Here is a 22414-nt window from a genome sequence, read left to right on the forward strand (position 1 = left end):
TTATTGTGCTCCAGTAAATAGTGTCTTCCATGCAGGCATTATCCAAGCACTTGACAATTATGTCACACAATAAGCCACACAAACATGTGTTTGGTAGGTGGCATTTGCATGGGAGAAGTAGAGGCACAGAGGTAAATGGCTTGCTCTTGGTCATACGCTGTGTTTATGGAAGAGCTCGGATTTAAGAACCAGGAGATCTGTTCCTATTAAAAAATAAAATAAAAATTTCTTCCTTCCAAATAGCAAGGGACATTTAGTCTAATAAATTCTAAATATTTTTGCTTTTTAGTGTCCTTTTTTGAGATACTAGCTGATGTTATTGTGGGGTTTCATCAAAAGAAAAATGTTTAAAATTGTCAAATGAATGCCCCTGGCAGTATGAAGAAAAAATCCTATTAAGTTTATTATGACAAGATTGTGCATCTTTTTGGAAATTTTGCTGTAGCAGTTAAGATGCTAGTTTAGTTCATACTTAAGTTACTAGTCTGAGTCAGCTTGTGACTAAGCTGATGAAATACTATGTTGAGATCATACTTTGTTCACTTGAATTTGATATTGAAACTCACTGGACTAGTGAATCAGTCATAAGATTCTCAAATGTAAAAGACACTGGATAGTAACCAGTAGATGGCACAATAAACCAAACAAAAGCATCATGATACTGCACAAAAGCATGTTGCTGTTGTGAAATTTTACAATAAGATTTCAAGATTCTTGCCATAAACATGATCAGACTCCTAAGGAATTCTCAGCTCTTTGTAACTTTTGTTTCAATTCTATCCTTTTAATAGGTACGCAATTGTTCGTTTTAACCAGTATTTCAAAATGAAGCCAGAGGTCACAGCATTAAAGCTTCCCGAGTAACGAAGAACTTCAGTGATCCTCAAGTGGATAAGCGATCCTTAGAATCCTTTTTGAGAACAGATACTGAAAAAGCTAAACATTTTGTTTAATTTCTGTAATGTTCACTTGGTTGTTTTGCTTTACAAATGATGCCTCTAAACAAGTCTTAATGTTAAATCTAATAAGAAGAGCATACCTACTGTTGATATAGAATGGATTAGAAACTTGCTAAATCTTTAAGGCTGTAGAGATGGCAATTTAATCCTTACTTAAGTAATTTAACATATGTTGTATGTGATTTATTTATTATGAGTTTAACATGATTCCATTGCTGCTTTCATCAATTTCTGTAAAGGTTGAGTGCAGGCAATGAAACTGTTCCAAAGGATTTGTTTTTTCACAACTTATTTTATTAAAGTGACATTAACTTATATAAAGACTATACATGGTCAGTAGAGCATCTTAATCTTTAACTGTATACAAAAAAACCCAAACCGTGAATAGTGGTAATTTTACTCTTGAAATGCCAATCACTGGTACTGAGTAATTGAGGGAAGGAAAATGAGGATAAAAGCAATTTTCTACATCACAGTACTTTGCATTTTATAACAAGGCCTATCTACTTATTAGGGTTTAATATCAGCATTTTGACTTTCCTTCTGCTACTATTACATAATAGAAATCTGACGGCTTTAAGGCCACCAGATTATTTAGGAATGTGTATAGTATCTGACAGGAAATGTACCAACCTTAACTTGTATGGGAGAGTTTCTTGTCTGTTAAATTTTTCCATTTATTTTAAAGACCACTATTGCAAAATCTCAAGAAATTCCTTATGGAAGGGAGTAAATCTTCAATTTTTTTTAACTCTTCTATGTTCTGAACTATATATATATTACTGCAACAGGATAGAGTATTGAGTTTAAAACAGTGAACATGAAAAATCCTGTTGCTCTTGGGAGCAAAACAATACCACTTCAGTTAAAGGATACATAGATTTTTAAACCTTTTTTCCTTCTTTCCTCATCTTTCCAGCTTGGATTCTTGTCTTTAAATACTTAGGTCCAGTAGTTATAGATTCTGTTACATTTTCTGGCTTTCTTCCTGTACTGATAGCAAAAATATTAGTAGCCCAAAGTCTCAGGTTCAAAGAATGTTCTTGAAATGTGTGAGATTTGAACAGTGGGGCTTTGATCATCCTCAGTGTTTTTTAAAAAAGCTATTATACCAAGAATGGTTTGAAGTACAAAATGTGAATTGAAAAGAAAATGTTTACTTTGTGACTGTATGTTGAGAGAGGTTGGGGATGATGCTTTAAATCTTGAAAATTGCTGTCGTTGAGCAGTCAATCAATTCTGATGATTACTCTGAAAAAACTTTGCACTTTGGTCACTGAAGTGCCCACAAGTACAAAGTCTGCATGTATGCACATACAGTATGTGCAAACACACACTCACCTTAGGAGTAGATTTTATGGGGAGCCTGCTGCAGACTCGGCAAGGATATCTATTCACAATTGCTCTATAGCATATTGTCAAATGCAGATGGGCTTTACAAAAGCATAGCTTGTTTCAGGATGCTTAAAGCAATGACATGGATGAAAAACTTTCACCTTATACACCATTTTAAATGGTGGTCTGTTATTTTACAAAAGCAAGCTTTATTTCTTAAAACTAGTTTGTATTTATCCCCTGGTGGTTCCAAATGTGGATTTCTTACAATCAGATTCTTAAAATTTTAATATAAATGGATAAACTTTTCATAAAAAAAAAACTTTGAAAGTGGGTAAGTCTTATTTAGCACCTTACTAAAGTAGTTTATTAAATTGGACAGATTCTCTTCATAGTCTAAATAAAACTGACCAACTGAAATTGCATGTCCTTCTGTAGCATTATCAAGGATTTTGCTAGAGCTCATGAAAGTGACAGACAGTGAACAACTTTTTAATCTTTGTACCTGAAAAGTTCTCTCCTTGCTAAGAGGAATATTCTTCCACACTTACCCACATTAAGTAGTACCTTGGTCCATAAGTTGTCCCTTTAATTTCGGCAAGACATCTCTTGGAGTAAGGTGCTACTTAGTGTGAGTACCAGTGTTGGATCCTGAAAAAACCTATTTCAAGATTAAAAACAACAACAACCCCTTTCCTGATAGAGTAAAGTGACAACTTCATTTCTGGCGTTGGTAACACATACATATTTGAGAGTGAGAATGTGGGAGTTAGCTTTCACTTTTAACCTGGTAAATTGGAACACTGACCAGATCCCCCTTTCTAACTATCCCAAAGAGAACTGTTTTAAAATATATACAGCAGTGTCTGTTTATTCTGAAGTACAGTCCAGCTCTTGAATTAGAATTAGTCTAATTAGTCTAGAATTAGTCCTAATTCTTTTCAAACTCTTTGGCTACTCAAGGGTAGTGTCCCATACTCTCTGATGAGAGAACCACAAGGTCCAAAGAAGCCCTGGTAATTTGACCCAGAGAAAACAGCTGAGTGAAAGCTTCCGGAGTAAAGTGCTGGCTGAAAGAGGCTTGTTAACTCCATGAGCAAAGAAACAGCTGTTGTTTGATTCCTACTGTGGGAAGCAGGACTTTACAAAGAATGTACAAACAGGATGGCATCAAAGAAATACCTGATTACATCATCACTCTCGCCTCCTAATGGAAACAGCCTGCTAGAACTTGAAAATTGGCTAACCATTCAGGCCAAAAGAGGGTGACACTGCAGATCACTCTTTCTGCAAGGGGGAGAGGGCAGAGCTAGGATGTCTCCTTTGCAGTTTATAAATCCCATTGTCTCCCTGCCCTAGTAGCTCTTCCTATGCTGGTACTGTTTCAGTTTGGAATTGTACTGTAATTTTTTAAAGGAGGTGTTTGTTTATACAGTGCAGGTAACAATCTCTGCAGGGGAACAGGTTACTCCTTTAGAACGTAAGCTTTTTGTGACTGGATGTCAGCCTCAGTCATGTTGAGCTGCCAAATTCTACGGAACTCCTTTCACAGACCTCAAAAACACTTTGAGGCAAAGATATTATAATACAATAATCTTTGCCTGAGCCATTTTTAGGAAGCACGAGACTTATCACAGAGTTATAACAGGAGACTTTGCAGTATAGTAGAGACCTGCATTTTCATGTTGCGTATTAAAATCCATTTTAGAAAACATGGCTGTGCAGTGGCTTCCATTTAAGACCAGCATATGCAACAAACTTCAAATTCTTAGATCAGGTTGGTCGTGAAAGATGTTATTAGGAAGTAGTTACTTTTTCCAAAACGAAATGCCAGTCACCTGGAGTCTCATACCTCAACAGTTTTATCCAGAACTGCTCAGAATTTCCTCTCCTATAGAGGGTATTCTGCAAACATGTTCACGTGGGAACTTGGGATGGCAATGCAGGGTTCAAACTTGGGTTTGTCACTGCAGATACCGTACCACCTGAACATGGGTGAACTAGTGATGCCTCAAAATAAGGAACTCCCATTTCGTTAAAATTCATTTCCTCATTCTTAGTAATTTGAGGCTACTTAAAAAGAAGGAAAATGTCTCAGAGCTCTAGAAACATCCATCCTGGCTTTGTGTTGCCAAGAAGATACTCTGTTGCCTTTCTGTTTAGCTAAAGGCTTGAATGCCAAACTTAATAACTTTTACTGTATAGTTAAACCTATATTGTAAATATAAAGAAGGTTGTTAGCAATGGCATTCATGCATGTGCAGCATCAGTCAATAGACCATAGTGGCCTGGTTGCTTTTGTAAAGCAGAATTGTGTGAATTTTTTTCTTCTGACACATTTCTACAATCAGACCAGGTTAATCCATGCCTGATTTAATAAGACACTTAAGCATCAAAGCTTTTTAAATAATAACCAGTGTCATGTAATTTTAAACTCATTCATGTAGCGTTCTTCTGCATTTGAAAAAGGAATTGTCAAACTGACTCACATTAACCCGGTCTGACTGGATATGTATATACAACAGTGTAAATAACCATTTGTAAATTAATGTGAATTGTACCGTATCTTGCATTTATGGACTTGTGTATTGCATTGTACTCTCTCCTATTTTGTAGAAATTTTGATGTAAAGAAAAAATCCAACTTTGTGTGCGCTGACTTTTTTGTTAAATTGACCATATTCAAGGAATCTGTGTTGTGAGATAATCACATACATTACCTTTAATTGAGCATATTTATGTTTCATGTTAATAAGGTATCCATTATAGTCTACTGCTGCCGTTGTCTGCTTTCCATGTGTTTTTATGTTCCTTTGCTTTTGGGGATAAATGAATAGCAATACGCTTAGGTGGGGGGAAGAGCTATTCTAGTAACAGGGCAAATTAAAAATGCTAATTAGTGGTAAATTTATTGTCTTTCAACATAGGGAAACTTAAATCTGATACTCACATCTCAAATGTTGTCATACATCACGTGTCATTGGCAGCCAGTAATATCTGCTGAACACACGTGGAAGTTTTAAGTACACTTCTTTAAGTCGTATTGTTGTTCCTGTGGTGACAGAAGTTTGTTAAGGGAACACATAGACAAATTCCTAAGTTAGAAGTTTCCCGTGTACATGAGCTGTGTAATGACAGGAGGATTAATTACTGTTGTGCAGCTGTGTATGGTATAATAAAAGGCCAAATAATTAATATACTTCTGGTTATCAGTTTCCAGAATGCTACAGTAGCTAAGGTACCAACTAACTAGTAGCCCACTCATATTTATGGAAACTGGTGTCCGCTGGGTACATTCTTCCACCAAATCCTTTCCAAGCCTGGATAGGTAAAGTAGAGGACTAGTACACCACTTCCTCTCTCAGTGTAAAAGCTGCCTTCCCTGGACTTGTAGTAAAATTTAAACCGTTTATTGATGTCTTGCATGTGAGTTGAACAAAAGCAATAGTTTGAAGCAGACTTGGTACCGCTTTTAATAAAATAATCAACTGTTGATGCCAGTATTTCAACTTTGAAGGGAAGTTATGGCAACCTACAGGTATCTTCGTGCCCTTTGAGTGCTTACTGTATTATATTAACTGAATTCCCTTGGACATTAATTCCTTTTTTCTTGATGCAGTATACTTTCGCTGTTTGGAAGCCAGAACTATTCCCATCAAACTTAGCCTATTCAAATAGTTAATGGCCACTGTATCCACCATACAAGAAATAAAGACTTCGTATCATAATCAGTTCCTGGTTTAGGAAGTCCCCTGGAGATTAGGGAATTAACCTCAGAAGTGAAGCGTTAAGTTTTGTACACCAGCTTGTACACCAGCTGAACATCTTGTTACATACAGTAACTTCCGTCTACCTTATTTTTAAAGGAAGTTCTTTAGCTATCTACAGTGAAAACAGAAGAGCTTTGAGCCTCTTGCCACTGCTGTTTGTAATAGATTTGCTGGAAAATGTTGGTACACAAAATATGGAGGGTAGGAGTACTCAAATATTTTGGTTGTCAAGTTCACAAACAGCTCTTGGTGCAAGTCTATCTAATGGAAATATACTAGACAAAAGACACACACGCTCTGAAAAGGTATATATGTTAATATTGCCTAGGATCTCCAATGGCGCTGTTTGATGGTAATTAGATCCCAAAGGCCTAAGTGTCAAAAGATCAATATTGGAGGGGAAGGGAATAAATCCAATTAAAGCACATGTTTAGATTTCTGGTTTTTGACCTCCTTATACTTAGGCAGTTTACTGACTGGATCAGATTATAAAGAAAAGGGAGCTCATTCCAGCATGATGAAGCCTGGATTTCTTTAAAAAGGCAGTTAGTTGGTGGTTAAGAAAAGTTAAAGTATACCCTTATTTCCTTCCCACCAAAAGGTTTTAGGTTTTGTTTTGTTTTGTTTTGTTAAATAGACATAGTCACGAAATACAACAGCAATTTCCTGATAAAACCTTCGTTCTTTGTACCAGTTGGAATGCAATTCCTTTTGTTGCGGGGGGAGGGCTTGTTTTGAAGGCTATCGGGAGGGTTGGCTGCATCCTAACTGGCTGTGAATTTGAGTTGGCTGGTTCTTCAGTGGGTTTTAATGTTTTGTATTTTGATTACTATGTTCTTAGATGCCCTTTGAAAAGGCTCCTCTGAAAAAATGTTCAAGTACTAAGCTGGTAAAGGTAGCACCTAGTCCTACGCCATTTGTCACACCGTGCAGGATGTAATTACAGTTGCTGAACAGTAAGAGTTGGATCCTATTTCCAGAGATTCTAGTGCTGATGCGCATTATCATAGCTGATTTTTTGATATACATTTGCTACTGTGGATTGAAGGCTCTTTGCTATTTGTTGGTTATGAGGGAGATGACAAAAGGCTGACCGTGTTCTTGTGCCATGTAGGTGTGCCTTTTGCTAACTGAACCGCTCGAGTGAGGGGGGCTCTCCGAGGTGGTAGAACCGCACAAGTCCGGAGGGTACATGACTAACTTTGTGGCCTACAGACCTCTGGAATGGAAAAGAAAATGCGTAAATTGCTTTCACGTGCCAGTTGCGTGGTGCTGCTCTAGTGATGTGATGAGACCCTGGAAATTTCATTGTCTGACTTCAAGTGGCTTTACCAAATGAGCTGTTTGTGTAGTTTGTCAGTTCCCTAATTACCGTAGCAGAGGGAATCTTCTAAAACTGTATTGTACTGTATTTGTCTGTGCACAATTGGCTAGTTTGCATAATATGAAATATTTGATTCTTTAAAATGCTGAATAGTCTAGAAGATACTCTTCCTTCAGATGCTTTAATGATCGCTGCTTCATTCACTGTCGAGAAAAGTTGATTGAAACGGTCCTGTAGTGTCAGAGGAATGGTCTGAGCACAGGACTGAGAGCCATGAATACCAGCTAATTCAGGAATTGATACTGATTCCCTCTGTGGCCTTTGAAAGCTGTTTAGCTTTTCTGCCTCAGTGTCCTCAACTTGTAGAAGTGGAGAATAATTTACATGTCTCCCATGGATGTTGTGAGCATTAACTTAATGTTTGCAAAGTGATAGGAGTTGTAGCTTCATGTAATGCCCCTGACCATTTTTGTTTTAAAATCACTTATCCTTATATGTATATATATTTTTTCACATAACTGGGGAGAAATGCACACAAACCACAATGTGAAAGTGACTTATAGGGGGAAACAGTGTAAATTGCCAAACACAATGTTATCAAATGCACAAAATAAACTGGAAAACAAAAATTCTAATCTTTGTTATAATTTTAGCTGTTTACTTCTCCTGATCGTAGCTATGAAATCTTCAGTCAGAAGTGTGTGGAGGTTTTTTTATTTGTTGTTGTTGCAGTGACCCTTCTTTCATTTGTGTATCTCAGATACAGTCTGTGGTAGTGTAACGCAGTGTTGTATATAAGAGCTTTGATTAGTCTCAGCATTGAGAATGTATCAGTATCTTAAACAAATATAACTTGAAGTAGATTTGTTGGTTCACAAATTTGTATTAGCCAGCTATCCAAAGCCCTGTAACACTTGTAAAGATAGGACTATGGGATAATAGGAATACTTTCCAATGTCATACCATTGTTCCACAACATTTTTTCATTGTTTTCTCATTTTTATGTTTCTGTTAAGTCATATGTCCTGTGAATAAAATGGTCCCAATCTTTAAAAAATCATTTCTATGTCATAGAGTTAACATATGTTCTGTTCATTCATCAGCTTTCACTGGAATGAACAGTGTTTCTTTTGAACGAAACATTGGAGCTATGTTATAATAAAGGCCTTCTACCATTGATTAAATGAAGGAATGTATCTTTCAAAGATTTATATTGTGTAAATAATTTAAAACTGGTTGTAACAATAAAGCTGGTTTCTAACTGCATTATTAGCATATATTTTGATTTTGTTTCTCATTTGAGCTACCGCATGCTGCTGTCTTTAACTATTGTCGAGGCTACATATTTCTATTATAAACACCCATTTCCAGGTGTTCATGACTCATCTGGAAATAAAAATTCCCTGGGGCTGGTACTTGGCTTACAAAAACTATAAGCCTATTAACATTTCTATTTTACAAATTAAACATTGCTAGGGCCATTAACCAGTACATGTTTTAAAAGGGGGAGGGAGTGGAGAAGGTATGACTCCCACTGTGCTAATAGCAGTCAAGCAAATGACTAGTGCACATACAATAGTTAACTACCTTCCAAGAAACATGCTGTGGATTTTACTATGCATATTTAGGGCTGGATTATCACAAAAGAAATCAGACCGGTGTGATATTAAGGAGGGATCCCCTTTGATATCTGTAGGGATTATTGCCCAAACGGATGACACAATCTTGGCCCTTTGTGTTCCGAGGCTCTAATAGCAGTTGACGTGTTAAAATGCAGCTTGACAGCATCTTACTCGAGAGGTATCCCCTCCCACACCAAATAACACCCTGCCATTGTTCCATCCTAAAAAGGGGGCATGATTTTGTTAGTTGTGGCCAAATTATTTATATCAAACTGTCTGCAATGAGCATATGGGGTTGGGGGGGAATATTCCTTGAGCCAAATTCTGCTCTGTGTTGTGCATGCAATGCCAACTGCTATCAATGGGAGATATATTTAGAATAAGATTGAAGAGGGCAACATCCCCCCCCCCCCCCCGATTACATGCATATACATTTGAAATAATGTCTGACCCTTCCTATATATAGGGGGAGATAGAAAAAACATGAATGCAAATACAAAGTCCAGTATTTGAGCCTTGTGCAGTGACCTTACAATGGACACTAAACTTAATTTAAATGTATATTTTGTTGTATTCTTTTTGCCCTTCATCTGCTCTCAAAGAGAACATGAACTGTCAGAATATTTCTTTGAACTAGGAGAGTAGTGCTAGTATGTTCACACTAGCGAATGCTACAGTTTCAATTGTACCCATTGAACAATGGGCTTAACATGCAGAGAGAATTGTTCCACATACTGAAACTCACTTTGCAAATCAGTGACAGAAATACAATAAAGGAGTGCTGCCTAACTGTTCTCCTCGGACAATGAATTTTCCCTCCTCTTTTACAATAATTAACAACGCTCATGGTAATAAATACTCACAGCTGATCATCTAAAACCGTTTAATTCTGTTGGCTTCACTTGGGCCTTTATTGACCTGAACAAACCATTTGCTACCTCCAGTTCTTTGCTGTAGATGTAGTGATATTGCAGTTACCTAGTGGGTAACTTTTATAAACTCTGAACCTTTTATTGGAAATAGTATAAACTATTTAGTTTAGTTTATTGTGTTGAATAAACTTAAGTGCTTGAGTTAAATCTACACATGAAAGGGCTGATATTTTTTCTCTCTTCTGAGATCCTCATGGTTTTCTGTAATCATAGAATATCATGGTTGGAAGGGACCTCAGGAGGTCATCTAGTCCAACCCCCTGCTCAAAGCAGGACCAATCTCCAATTTTTGTCCCAGATCCCCAAATGGCCCCCCCTCAAGGACTGAACCCACATCCCTGGGTTTAGCAGGCCAATGCTCAAACCACTGAGCTATCCCTCCCCCCCGACCTTCAGTTGTGCCTTGTCTTCTATTGACTTTCATGATTTTACTAAAAGGGAGTTATCGCTGTGGATCAGAGGAAGCTTTGAAAATCTGCTAGAATGAGGGCCCACTTCTGCAGAGCAGGCTTTCCCCAAAGTAGTCTTGCCTTAAGTGCACAGAAAATGCAGGAGCTCTTAATGAGCCAAAAGTTGTGGGTGGTACCTTGAGAAAGGTACAGTGTGAGGGCAGTTCAGCTGCTGTGACCTGCGTGATAAAGGGATATGAATAGAGCATAATGTCAAAAGATTTCTGCAACTAAGGATTTTCCTTGAGAGGATGATGCTTGGTTTTTTGTTCTGTTTTTGAGGGAGAAAGCAGAGGGACATAGTCTATTTAAATTTTGAATATAAAATCTAGTATATTGACAAAACGTTTGTGCAGCTATGGCAAAAAATAAAAATAAAAAAACCCTAATTTGCTATTTGGCAGAACTGCTCCCTAATTGTATTCAGAGCCATCTATTTGAGTGACAAATAAGCTGACGTACTGTTTAACTCCTGTTAGCACAGCAGGATCAGTGCAGCTACGGCAGAGTGAGTTGGAATCTGTTTGGTTTGTGCATCGGCAGACTTATTAACTAAGATTTCATTTCAGAATCAATATCTATTACTGGGGATGAAGTAGGAACTCTTAAAACATTCCCACGGCTTGGCTTTGTAGCACTGGCATTTAGGTAGAGAAATCTTTTACTTGTAAACTGGCACTGAGGCAGTAAGCATGGACCCCATTTTCCATGCAGCTCTTTTATAGATCTTTTGGATGAGACCATAATCATCTATATCCTTCCCGCTGTGTATGAACAATGGAACTCTTAATAAAAGAAAGGGATTACACCTAAGTTTTTTACTGGGATTTCTCCTCCTTGGCTCCTGAGTCTGTTGCATTCTCCATCTGCCTGCCCTTTGTCCCAGCAGAAGCTTTCTCTGGTGCTATGCAAATAAAAATTCTTGTCTGTTTTTGAATCCTTTGGGATGAAAATTGCTACACACTTATTTTTTCACAAAGCGCTCAAATGTTAGGCCATCCCCCCATAATATTTAAGCACTTGAAACAGGGCTGGAGAAGGACATAGTTATCTCCCACTCTAAATAGTTTGGTTTCTAACAAGCCCTTATTTTAAACCAGCTATTTTCTGTAAAAGCCTTATTTCTCCTTGCCATGGAAGCTGATGGCATTTCAGACAGCAAACTCCAGCACGAACCCACAGGTGGCAATGGAGCTGCAGTTAGCGTGTCTCGTTGGTCCAGTCGCTTTCCAACCCAGCGTATTTTTGCAATACAGCATGTTCTACATTGAGTTAACAGGAAAAGGTATTCTTTTCTCTCTCAACAAGTTGCTGCCAAGATCTGTAATTGCCTTGCTCTTAATGTTGCGTAACTGTTAGCAAGACTCGAGCCAAGCATTAATGAATTTCACCAGAACTTCATTTTTAATGAGCATCATTAATCGTTAGTCATGCATGCTGCAACCTACACTTTTCTAAAGTGAGGGTTTGCCAATTGTGCTACACTATAAAAACAGCAGCATATTCCCCCTCCCCCCGCCCAAATATTCTCTCAATAAAACAACAAAAAAGGCTATGTAAAGAGGGAAACAAACCAGTTACTTGACCTTTTAAATACTTGAGATTCTCTTCTGAAAGTTGGCCTGATGCCTCAGCTTTCTAGCAGCTGCTGCCCTGCTTTCCCTTTGGGCTGTATCTATAGTACAGTTGAGTGAGCTGGTCTGCAATAAAGCTGGGCCTAATAACACACTGTTTAGGGTTGCTGCAAGGCAGGGTTTTGGTTCAGCCAATCCGAGAGGAGCCATTCCGCTCGCCTGACCTCCAACACGAGCCTTCATGCGTTTTTAGAACTGCACCTTTTTCAGGTTCTCAAATGGTTGAATAACTTTATTTTTGTAAATCATCTTTGCATTTCTGGGTTCTGAAGCTGGGGGTGTCAAAGCACAGAAGGGCTGTTCTCCAGACCACACCCTAGTCCATTCAGAAAAGCCTCCCTGCCCATGAATGATTATCGGTAACAGATCATCTGAGGTTCACCCCTAACTACCCTGTAACCTACTAAAAGTTAGTGTGTCGATTTGAATGTGTTAACTTTGTGATGTGGGTTTGACTGTCAGTGCTACTTGAGGAACTTCTAGAACAAAAGCCTTGCTCTCCCATGATGTACATGGGATTTGGCATAATACATCAAATCAGTGATATCCTCTCAAATAGTGGCTGGTACCCACGATTTCAGAAAGTTAAAACAAACAAAACTAACCATAATTAACCTATCTAACTACAGTGCTGCACAGCGAGGGAAAAAAATCCTTCCATCATTACTTTCTGCAGTTTCAATGCTGAATCAAGAGATTTTATTCCCTTCATTTTTGCCTTTGTAACTACAAATGTTGGTCAACTGGTTTAGCTGCTGGCTTATGGAAGGCAGATGTAGAAGATGAGAGCTTGCCTTCCGATCCTGGGCAGCAACATCCCCACAGGAATGGGGTGAAGAAAAGGAAGGATAAATCTTTGGTGAGGCATGGAGATGCTGCTCTCTAACGAGGAAAGAAGACCTAAGGAGAGCGTAGTGAGAAAAGAGTAGATGGAAATGAAAGAGAAGAGAAAATTGCACAAAGATTAAAAGAATGAGTCAGAGAAAAAAAGGGTAGGGGAAAATTAATAAATGAACTATTTTATTTATTTAACATTACTTAATTTCATGGTTCCCTGGCTTACATTCTCAAAGATGACTAATGATTTTGGGTACCCTGCTGTTTGGGTGCTCAAGTCAAGATGCTTTGATGTTCAGGAAGTGCTGAGAACCCACGGAATATTAATGTGTTTCAAATTGGGCATCCAAAAACAGTAGCCACTTGGGAAGATATGGTCCCTTTATTTCTAAATTTTGGGGACAGAGAACCCTCTTGATTTTGGCACTTGTTACACTAACAGTTCTGGCTACCCAGGATTCTGTAGTTTAGGTTATTTTGTCATTTTTCCTTCACATTCTTAAAATTCTCACTGGAACATGCCTCAAAACTTCTGCAGGATAACCCCAGGTTTAGTGATAGAACTGCCCATTAAATAAAAACCAAACACTGGTATTTATGCTCTGCAATAAAAGGGGAGTGTGAGCCTGAAGATTTCCATTCAACCTTGTCAACTGGGCATTACTTATTTAAAATGAGTCAGTTATGTTTGGAGGAGATGGGGAAAGGCAACAAACACACAACTGCAAGAGCCACCTTAAAATTTTGAAGGCAAACCAAGAGTACTTGGGGCAAGGCCCATCAAAATCAGTAGGAGGCATACCACTGACTTCAGTGGATTATGGATGAGGATGGTCTAGAGACTTCAATGAGGTGCTGGTTAATGCACATTCGGTTTTAGTGGGACAGTAAATATTCCCTGTCACTGCCTATTCCATGTCACTGAGTCCTTGAAGAGGGAGAAGGGAGCTGGGGGAGGAAGCTGAGTAATTCAGATTAAAAGAAAAATAAATGAAATGCATCACTAAATTGATGAGATCAAGGCCAGTGTGATCGTTTGTCATGTCAGGTTTTCTGTAAGGAGTGTCTTACAGCAGCCTGATTTATGGCTACTTCACTTTAAAAATCATATGCCTGTGTTAGGAGGTTGCAAATTGAAAAGTAGTTTAAGTGCCAGAAATATGCAATATGTTAAATTTTACTTGAGTGATTTCATTTCAGCTCTCAGTAGGGAAATATTCATACATTTTTTCTTGACGTTGCCAGACTGAATGGGGATATTTTTGTTGACTCACACACACCTTTGCACTGTTAACAAATATGTATGCCAGGTTGCCTGCATTAATAGCTGGCATACACATTTGTTTGCTCAGACAGGCAGAGCAGGGACATGAACGTGGCCTCCACTCCCAGAGGAATGCCCTATCCTACCAGACTATTGAGGTTCTCTGGAATGTTTCTCTTTTTGTTTTTCAGGTTCTCAGTTTTGTTCTGCATCAGAATGAAACCAATTTTGAAACCTTGACTTTTTTTTTTTTTTTTTGCAAATAGAGCTGTTTTTATTTGGCCAGCCCTACCCAGATGTTCTGAGTCCCACTCCAGTGTCCTAACCACAAGCATTTATACTAATAATAATTTCTGCTGAAAGTCGTGAAGCTTTCAGGATTCATGGACAGTTAGATGAATATTTGCTGATTGTCCTCCTAACTCACGCTGGTTGCTCATGTTCAGTTGTTGGACCGCTATGACCCTTTAATCCCTTTTAGAGTCACTGCTGTCCAGGATACAGTCCCTCATTCTGTCGATATTGCCTGCATTCTTTGTTCCTACATGTACATCCCAGCATGTGAGTGTGTTACAACACATTTTGTTTGAGTGGGCTCACTTGCCAAGCAATCCAGATAATTTTGTATGACTGGCTTGCCCTCATAATTACTTACCACTCTGCCAATGTTGGTGTCATCTTTCAAATTTTATTAGCAGTGATTTTATATTTACATCCAGCTCACTGGTAAAAATTCTGTACGGCATCAGGCCTTGAACCGATAACTCTATAATCACCTCCATTTGATGATGATTCCCCTTCCACAAGTACTTCTGAGATTTGTTATGTAGCCAGTTCTGAAGGAGAGCCAGCCAAAAAAATGTTGACTGAACCCTTTTCTGTTGAAAAATGCAGCTTAGCTAACTTTGAAATGTTTTGAAAGGATGTATTGATTGTTATAATGATAATAAAATCATTATCATAAAGAAATTAAAATTAAGGGCCTCATCTTCAGCTGATGTTAATCAGCAGCGCCCCAGTGAAATGGATGGAGATATGCTGATTTACACCACCTGAGAATCTGACTCCAAAACTTTGCTGCCACCATTTTGGCCTTTATTGAGGCACTCAGGTACCAGGGTTAGTGCCTAAGAATCTGAATGGAATTGGATAGAAGAAGCAAAGATATGGATCTGCATTGTTCAGATGGCAGGTTGGCTGTATAGATAAGACCATATAATGCTCTGTTCCAAGCAGCACATCCGAACCGTGTCAGTGATTTAAAAACAGGGCTTCAGCCATAACGCTCTATTTTCTTGCATTTTCTGGCTGAAGTCTAGTTTCTTTATTTCAATCAATCTCTCTTCTCCCCGCCCTTGTGCAGGGCAGTTTAATATCTGCACATGCACAAGCAAATAATGCCATTGTTCAGTCAGCATAAGAGGGTGTCATTCCAAATCCATCACTGCGCAGCTGGTGCTGGCAGTCTTCCTACATGTGGTCAGCATTAAAGGCCCCATAGCCTTCTCTTTTCCTACTCATGTAGAACAGTTCCAGTAACCACTAGCAAATCAGGCTAAACCGACCACCTAGAATTATTGATTTTCCATATTAAGGCCCCACTGCTGTAGTGAAATAAGGATGCAGTAGGAGATGGAATTCAATACCTACCTACAAAAGAAATAACTCCTGTTTTAACATGACTGGGTAGAGTTAGGAATAAACTAGAGTTTTCAGCTGCATGGAGCAGTTGGAAGCATCTGTCTAATGACCAAAGATATGCATTAGAGCAGGGGTGGGCTTTGGAGGCGGCCCACAGGATTGCCCTCCGTGGTGCCGCAAGCCCCATGCCACTCTCAGAAGTGGCTGGCACCACATCCCTGGGGCCCCACGCAGGGGGGCAGAGGGCTCCGTGCCTTGCCCTTTCCTCCAGGCACCGCCCCCTGCAGCTCCCATTGGCCAGAAACCAGGAACCACGGCCAATGGGAGCTTTGGGGCAGGTACCTGGAGGCATGGCAAGGGCAGCGCACGGAGCCCTGTGCCCCCCCACCTTCCCCTAGGGCCGTGCAGGGATGTGGTGCCGGCCGCTTCCTAGAGCAGCACGGCGTGGGGCCAGGGCAGGCTGGCAGGGAGCCTGCCCTGGCCCTGGTGCACGCTGCTGCCACCCCAGAGCCACTTTAGGTAAGCGGTGCTGGGCTGGAGCCCGAACCCCTCCTGCACCCTGCCCCCCAAATCTCTGCCCTAAGCCCCCTGCCTGCACACACACCCCTCCTGCACCTCAACGCCCTGCCCTGAGCCCCCTGCCACACCCCGTGCCTCTCCTGCACCTGAGCCCCCTGCTGCACCCTGCACCCCAACTACCTGCCCTGAGACCCCTGTCGCACCCCACACACCTCCTGCACCCCAACCTCCTGCCCTGAGCTCCCTCCCGCAGTCCGCACCCCTTCTGCACTCCTGCCCTGAGCCCCCTTCCCTGAGCCCCCTCATATACCCTGCACCCCTCCTCTGCCCCAATCCCTTGCCCTGAGCCTGTTCCTGCACACTGCACCCCCTCCCACACCCTGCATTCCTCCTGCACCCCAACCCCCTTCCCCGGCCCTGCGTACAATTTCCCCACCCAGATGTGGCCCTCGGCCCAAGAAGTTTGCCCACCCCTGCATTAAAGAAAGCATCGCTGTATAGTGCTGTAGCTGATGCCGGTTTGCTTTGCTGGCGTAGTGTCCCAAATCTGCTTAGGGGAAAGTCATTTTGCTCCTACCAACAGTTAGTGTTTGTGTACCACAGTTCGAGCCACACCAACAGAGGCAGTCAATAGCCTTTTTGTCAACATGGAAATTCCTGTGGGAAATGTCTTTTTTCAATTCCATTTTTAATTTTTTTTTAAAAGCACAACTCCTCACAAAAAGGAAAATGTTGTGGTTTTTATCAACCAAAAACTGAACACCAAAAACGTTGTGCTTTTTGGCTGAAATGTTTTGATCTGCAGATGCCAAAATCTTTTTGATTTTTGACACCCTCCCCCCATCCTTCCAAAAGAAAAGAACATAGAAGAACATTTTGCTTGGTTTTTGGTCAACATTTTCCATGCTGCTCCACTGCCAAAGAGTGGGAAGGAAAACAGGCCAATCCGGTGCATAGTTACAGCAACTCTGGACAAGCCAGAGAGTGGCCTGTGGAGCCTGGCCCAGGATCTATGATCAAGTGGACATGGAGTCAGGTGTTGCGGTAGACTCCTGAATTTATTTAGTGTGTTAGGCTATTTCCCACTAATGCTTCTACTCTATAAGAAAGTAGTTTTCAGTTCCCTGGAAGCATCGATCATCCATTCACGATAAAGGGCCAGTAGTACTCTTCTCCATGACTGAGTGAACAGCAGTAGCAAAGATGTATCAGGAGATCATCTGTGGTGTCACATCGAGTGGGATTCCTCCCTGGACCCTGAGCGGTCCTTCAACTTGTTGCTGCCTGTTGTTTCCTGTCTGACAATGGGGTAGCGGTCAAGCAGAGATGTAATAGCTTGGTTTAATCTGTCCCAGCTCTCCAGGCAGACTTAACAATAATAGCATCTTGTTAAAGGTCTGGCAGAGCTATGTGCACTGCAAGCCAGAGGCTGGTATATGAGTCAAGCAGCCACCTATAACACAAGCGGCCAAATTCAACTCGGTGCAGCTGAGGTAGACGAAATGCAAAACTGGAGCTCAAATTCTTATTGTAAAACAGCCAGCTGTTTTACAATAGCTAAGAGAGAGCTAGTTGAATTTTAATTGTTCTTCCGTATCAGCAACAGAATTTTGACTGAGCTCCACTCCACTACACCTGTGAAAACCCACTGAAGCAAGTTTTTCATGATGGAGGAGCTAATTTTTTTCCTACAAAACTTTAATTACTGATGCATGAAAAGGATGCTTTGTTTTTAAATCATCACGCTGTCTGACAAAACACATAGGCCCAGATCTCCTAAAACCAGTGAACGTTAAGAAACGAAATACTTTGTGGATCTGCACCTTAGTGCTCAGGCTGAGTTTGCCAGGATAGAAGTTTGAAAAATAAATCTTTGTATACTTGTGAACTCAGCATGTTTGATATGAAAATCAGTAAAACACAATAAAAGTGCAGCCCCATAATACTACATGTAACTACAAAAAGAAAAGGAGGACTTGTGGCACCTTAGAGACTAACAAATTTATTTGAGCCTAAGCTTTCGTGAGCTACAGCTCACTTCATCGGATGCATGCAGTGGAAAATACAGTGGGGAGATTTTATATACACAGAGAAGATGAAACAATGTGTGTTTCCATACAAACTGTAACCAGAGTGATCAGGTAAAGTGAGCTATTACCAGCAGGAGAGCGGGGGCGGGGGAACCTTTTGTAGTTATAATCAAGGTGGGCCATTTCCAGCAGTTGACAAGAACAGTAGGGGGGGAAATAAACAAGGGGAAATAGTTTTACTTTGTGTAATGACCCATCCACTCCCAGTCTTTATTCAAGCCTAAGTTAATTGTATCCAGTTTGCAAATTAATTCCAATTCAGCAGTCTCTCGTCGGAATCTGTTTTTGAAGTTTTTTTGTTGAAGAATTGCCACTTTTAGGTCTGTAATCGAGTGACCAAAGAGATTAAAGTGTTCTCCGACTGGTTTTTGAATGGTATAATTCTTGACGTCTTATTTGTGTCCATTTATTCTTTTATGTAGAGACTGTCCAGTTTGGCCAATGTACATGGCAGATGGGCATTGCTGGCATATGATGGCATATATCACATTGGTAGATGTGCAGGTGAACAAGCCTCTGATAGTGTGGCTGATGTGATTAGGCCCTATGATGGTGTCCCCTGAATGGATATGTGGACACAGTTGGCAATGGGCTTTGTTGCAAGGATAGGTTCCTGGGTTAGTGTTTTTGTTGTGTGGTGTGTGGTTGCTGGTGAGTATTTGCTTCAGGTTGGGGGGCTGTCCTTAAGCAAGGACTGGCCTGTCTCCCAAGATCTGTGAGAGTGATGGGTCATCCTTCAGACTAACACGGCTGCTACGCTGAAACCTACATGTAACTAGTTGCTTTTCAGAGCAGACTTTGAGTTCCAAAGTGAAAAAACTATATGAGCCCTTTGTAGGGAGCTAACTATTGACACCTGTTGGTGAAAAGGGAGAAGAGCAGCCCAGAGCTGCTTTAAGACTTCAGGCGGACAGGTGCTCCATAGGGAGGGAGCTCTCTTCTGGCATCTGTTGGTGAGCAAGGAGAAATGACTGAATGGATCAAGCCCCATTTACATTTCAGTTCTGTCACAGTTTGGGTGCATTTGGTTAAAATTCAGCAAAGTTTTGAGTTTGGAGGCAAGGAAATGCTATTATCTCTATTGGAAAATGAAAAGACAGAACTACACCAATTGTACCTGGGTTCACCCTGACTGAGACCATAGTTCAGGCTTTGTTGGGTAAAGGAGCCTGGACAGTGCTAGAGAGAGACTTCTGTGTTTTACTAGGAGTGACTTGGTGGTAGTAAGGACTTTGTAAAGGGTTATAAACCCCACTGTACTCTGTTCAAAGATGCAGTACAGAGGCAGTTTCCAAACAGTGAGTGGTACTAAGGCGGCCTGGGCTGAAATTGCAGAGATCAGCAGCCTAGTCGAGGAACACTAGTGTAGGCTTCCCTAACAATCAATCAAAACTGAAATCACGTCAGCTGGGTTAGGTCCTGGAGCAGCCCAAGCGAGTCTTCCCTTAGGGGCTGGAGACTGATCTGCCAGAGTTCTTGAACTCCACCCACCCTGGACAACAAACTGTGAGTGGGGAACCTGGGGAGGAGGAAAGTGTCTAGAATGTATTAACCAGTTACAGCTGTAAGAGGAGGATGGAGACTATCATTAAGACACCCTATGGGGTGGGAGTCTTATCTATTAGGTATTGTTAATTTACTAATTGCTGGCTTTCCCAAGTTTATTCTACTTTCCCCACTTCTCCCACCCCCCTAATAAAGTTCTCTTTCTTTTAAACCCTCTGGACTTAACGCTTGCAAGTGGGGAAGTATTGCCTCTCAAGGGCACTCAGGGTGGTTTATATATAGTTTGCCCAGTTTCTGGATGCAGGCTGCTGTTGCTTAAGTTTTCAGAAGAACCCTTAGAGAATTGAACCCAGACCGTCTTGCTGCTGACGGGTTACACCTATATGTGTTAAAATGTCCACATCAGATATAATATGACATGTGAATACAATGTAATAGCTATATTATACAGATGAGAAGGATTAGCTTTCATAAACCCCCAAATCCTCTTCTGATTGGCTATTTCCTGACTCTTTGGTGTCTGGCTATCGTCCTGTACAGAAAGTGCAGTGTTTATCTGGTTTCTAGTCAATCAGGGTCTTTAAGTTTTGGGGTGATAGTTCCTGGCTCCTGTGGCCTATCAGAAATAGCCCCTGTCCAAACTTATCCAGCCCTCACTTAGCTTAACTGCAAACTCCTCCTTAAGAGGAGAATTTCTCAGGAAGCTAAAGGGGCACTTCCTGCCCCCCAGAATACTTCCTGTTTGAATTGTCTCCATTGAGCCACAACCCAACACAGGAAAAGAAGAAATGATAGAGAATAAAACTTCAGGCAAATATAAAATAAACACGGAAAGTGTAAGCAACAGGACAAATTTGAAAGGCCAGTACAGAATGTGTGTGTCTTCACCATTCAATGCTTTGTTATTAGTTATATAATGTGGATAAGCTCATATAAAATAATGCCAGCAAGTTAAAAAAGTATGGATTGGATGAACGGACAATAAGGTGGATAGAAAGCTGGCTAGATTGTCGGGCTCCACGGGTAGTGATCAACGGCTCCATGTCTAGTTGGCAGCCGATATCAAGCGGAGTGCTCCAGGAGTCAGGCTAGGGGCCGGTTTTGTTCAACATCTTTATTAATGATCTGGATGATGGGATTAATTGCACTCTCAGCAAGTTTGCAGATGACACTAAACTGGGGGGAGAGGTAGATATGACGGAGGGTAGGGATAGGGTCCAGAATGACCTAGACAAATTGGAGGATTGGGCCAAAAGCAATCTGATGAGGTTCAACAAGGACAAGTGCAGAGTTCTATGCTTAGGAAGGAAGAATCCCATGCACCGCTACAGGCTGGGGACCAGCTAAACAGCAGTTCTGCAGAAAAGGACCTGGGGATTACAGTGGACGAGAAGCTGGATATAAGTCAGCAGTGTGCCCTTGTTGCCAAGAAGGCCAATGGCATATTGGGCTATATTAATAGGAGCATTGCCAGCAGATCAAGGGACGTGATCATTCCCCTCTAAGCGGCACCGGTGAGGCCACACCTTCAGTATTGCGTCCAGTTTTGGTCCCCCCACTACAGAAGGGATGTGGACAAATTGGAGAGAGTCCAGCGGAGGGCAATGAAAATGATTAGGGGGCTGGGGCACATGGCTTAAGGGGAGAGGCTCAGGGAACTGGGGTTATTTAGTCTGCAGAAGAGAAGAGTGAGGGGGGATTTGATAGCAGCCTTCAATTACCTGAAGGGGGGTTCCAAAGAGGATGGAGCTAGGCTGTTCTCAGTGATGGCAGATGACAGAACAAAAAGCAATGGTCTCAAGTTGCAGTGGGGCAGGTCTAGGTTGGATATTAGGAAACACTATTTCACTAGGAGGGTGGTGAAGCACTGGAATGGGTTACCTAGGGAGGTGGTGGAATCTCTATCCTTAGAGGTTTTTAAGGCCTCGCTTGACAAAGCCTTGGCTGGGATGATTTAGTTGGTGTTGGTCCTGCTTTGAGCAGGGGATTGGACTAGATGATCTTCTGAGGTCTCTTCCAACCCTAATGTTCTATGATTCTATTATTCTCATACTCTTTATGACTTGGAAAGGGTATGAAGGGGAGACAGACAGGTTTGGTGCTTTGGTCTAGGTACTGTGTAGGACTATTTGAGAAAACAACGATTGCTATTGGGGGATAGGAGAGAGAGAAAGTTGGAGGCTGTTTGGATTTTTAGCCAAAAAATTGGGTCAAAATTTTTCCATCAAAACTGTCATTCTGTGGAAATTGGTTTTCTGAAAAGTGCTTTCTGTGAAAAAAAGTTTTCTGTTTTTTGGTTTTGAAAAACATCTGAAATATTTGGGCCAAAACCAGAAACACTTTGGTTTGAGGGCTGAATTTAAATTATCTGGAAAATTTAGATAAAAATGTGGATTTTGTTGTTGGTGTTTTGTATTTTCATTGATATTTTCCATAAAACCTCCTCTATTTTTCTACCAGCTCTATTACCAATGTTATAAGGTTAAATTCCTTCCCGGGCTGGTGCATAGCAAACAATAAGGAGTGAGAGGGA

General features: G+C 40.8%; 1 protein-coding gene across 1 annotated transcript in view; it reads left to right on the top strand.

The window, feature by feature from the left end:
* Positions 1-8653, top strand: part of ETNK1 (ethanolamine kinase 1) — a 59946-nt gene extending 51293 nt beyond the window's left edge. The window contains exon 8 of the mRNA XM_077826510.1: positions 792-8653. Coding sequence (XP_077682636.1) covers positions 792-864 — 73 coding nt within the window. The 3' untranslated portion in view covers positions 865-8653. The remainder of the gene's footprint in view (positions 1-791) is intronic.
* The last annotated feature ends 13761 nt before the right edge of the window (positions 8654-22414 follow it).

The sequence above is a fragment of the Eretmochelys imbricata genome, chromosome 1 (assembly GCF_965152235.1).
Source record: "Eretmochelys imbricata isolate rEreImb1 chromosome 1, rEreImb1.hap1, whole genome shotgun sequence".
Lineage (NCBI taxonomy): Eukaryota > Metazoa > Chordata > Testudines > Cheloniidae > Eretmochelys > Eretmochelys imbricata.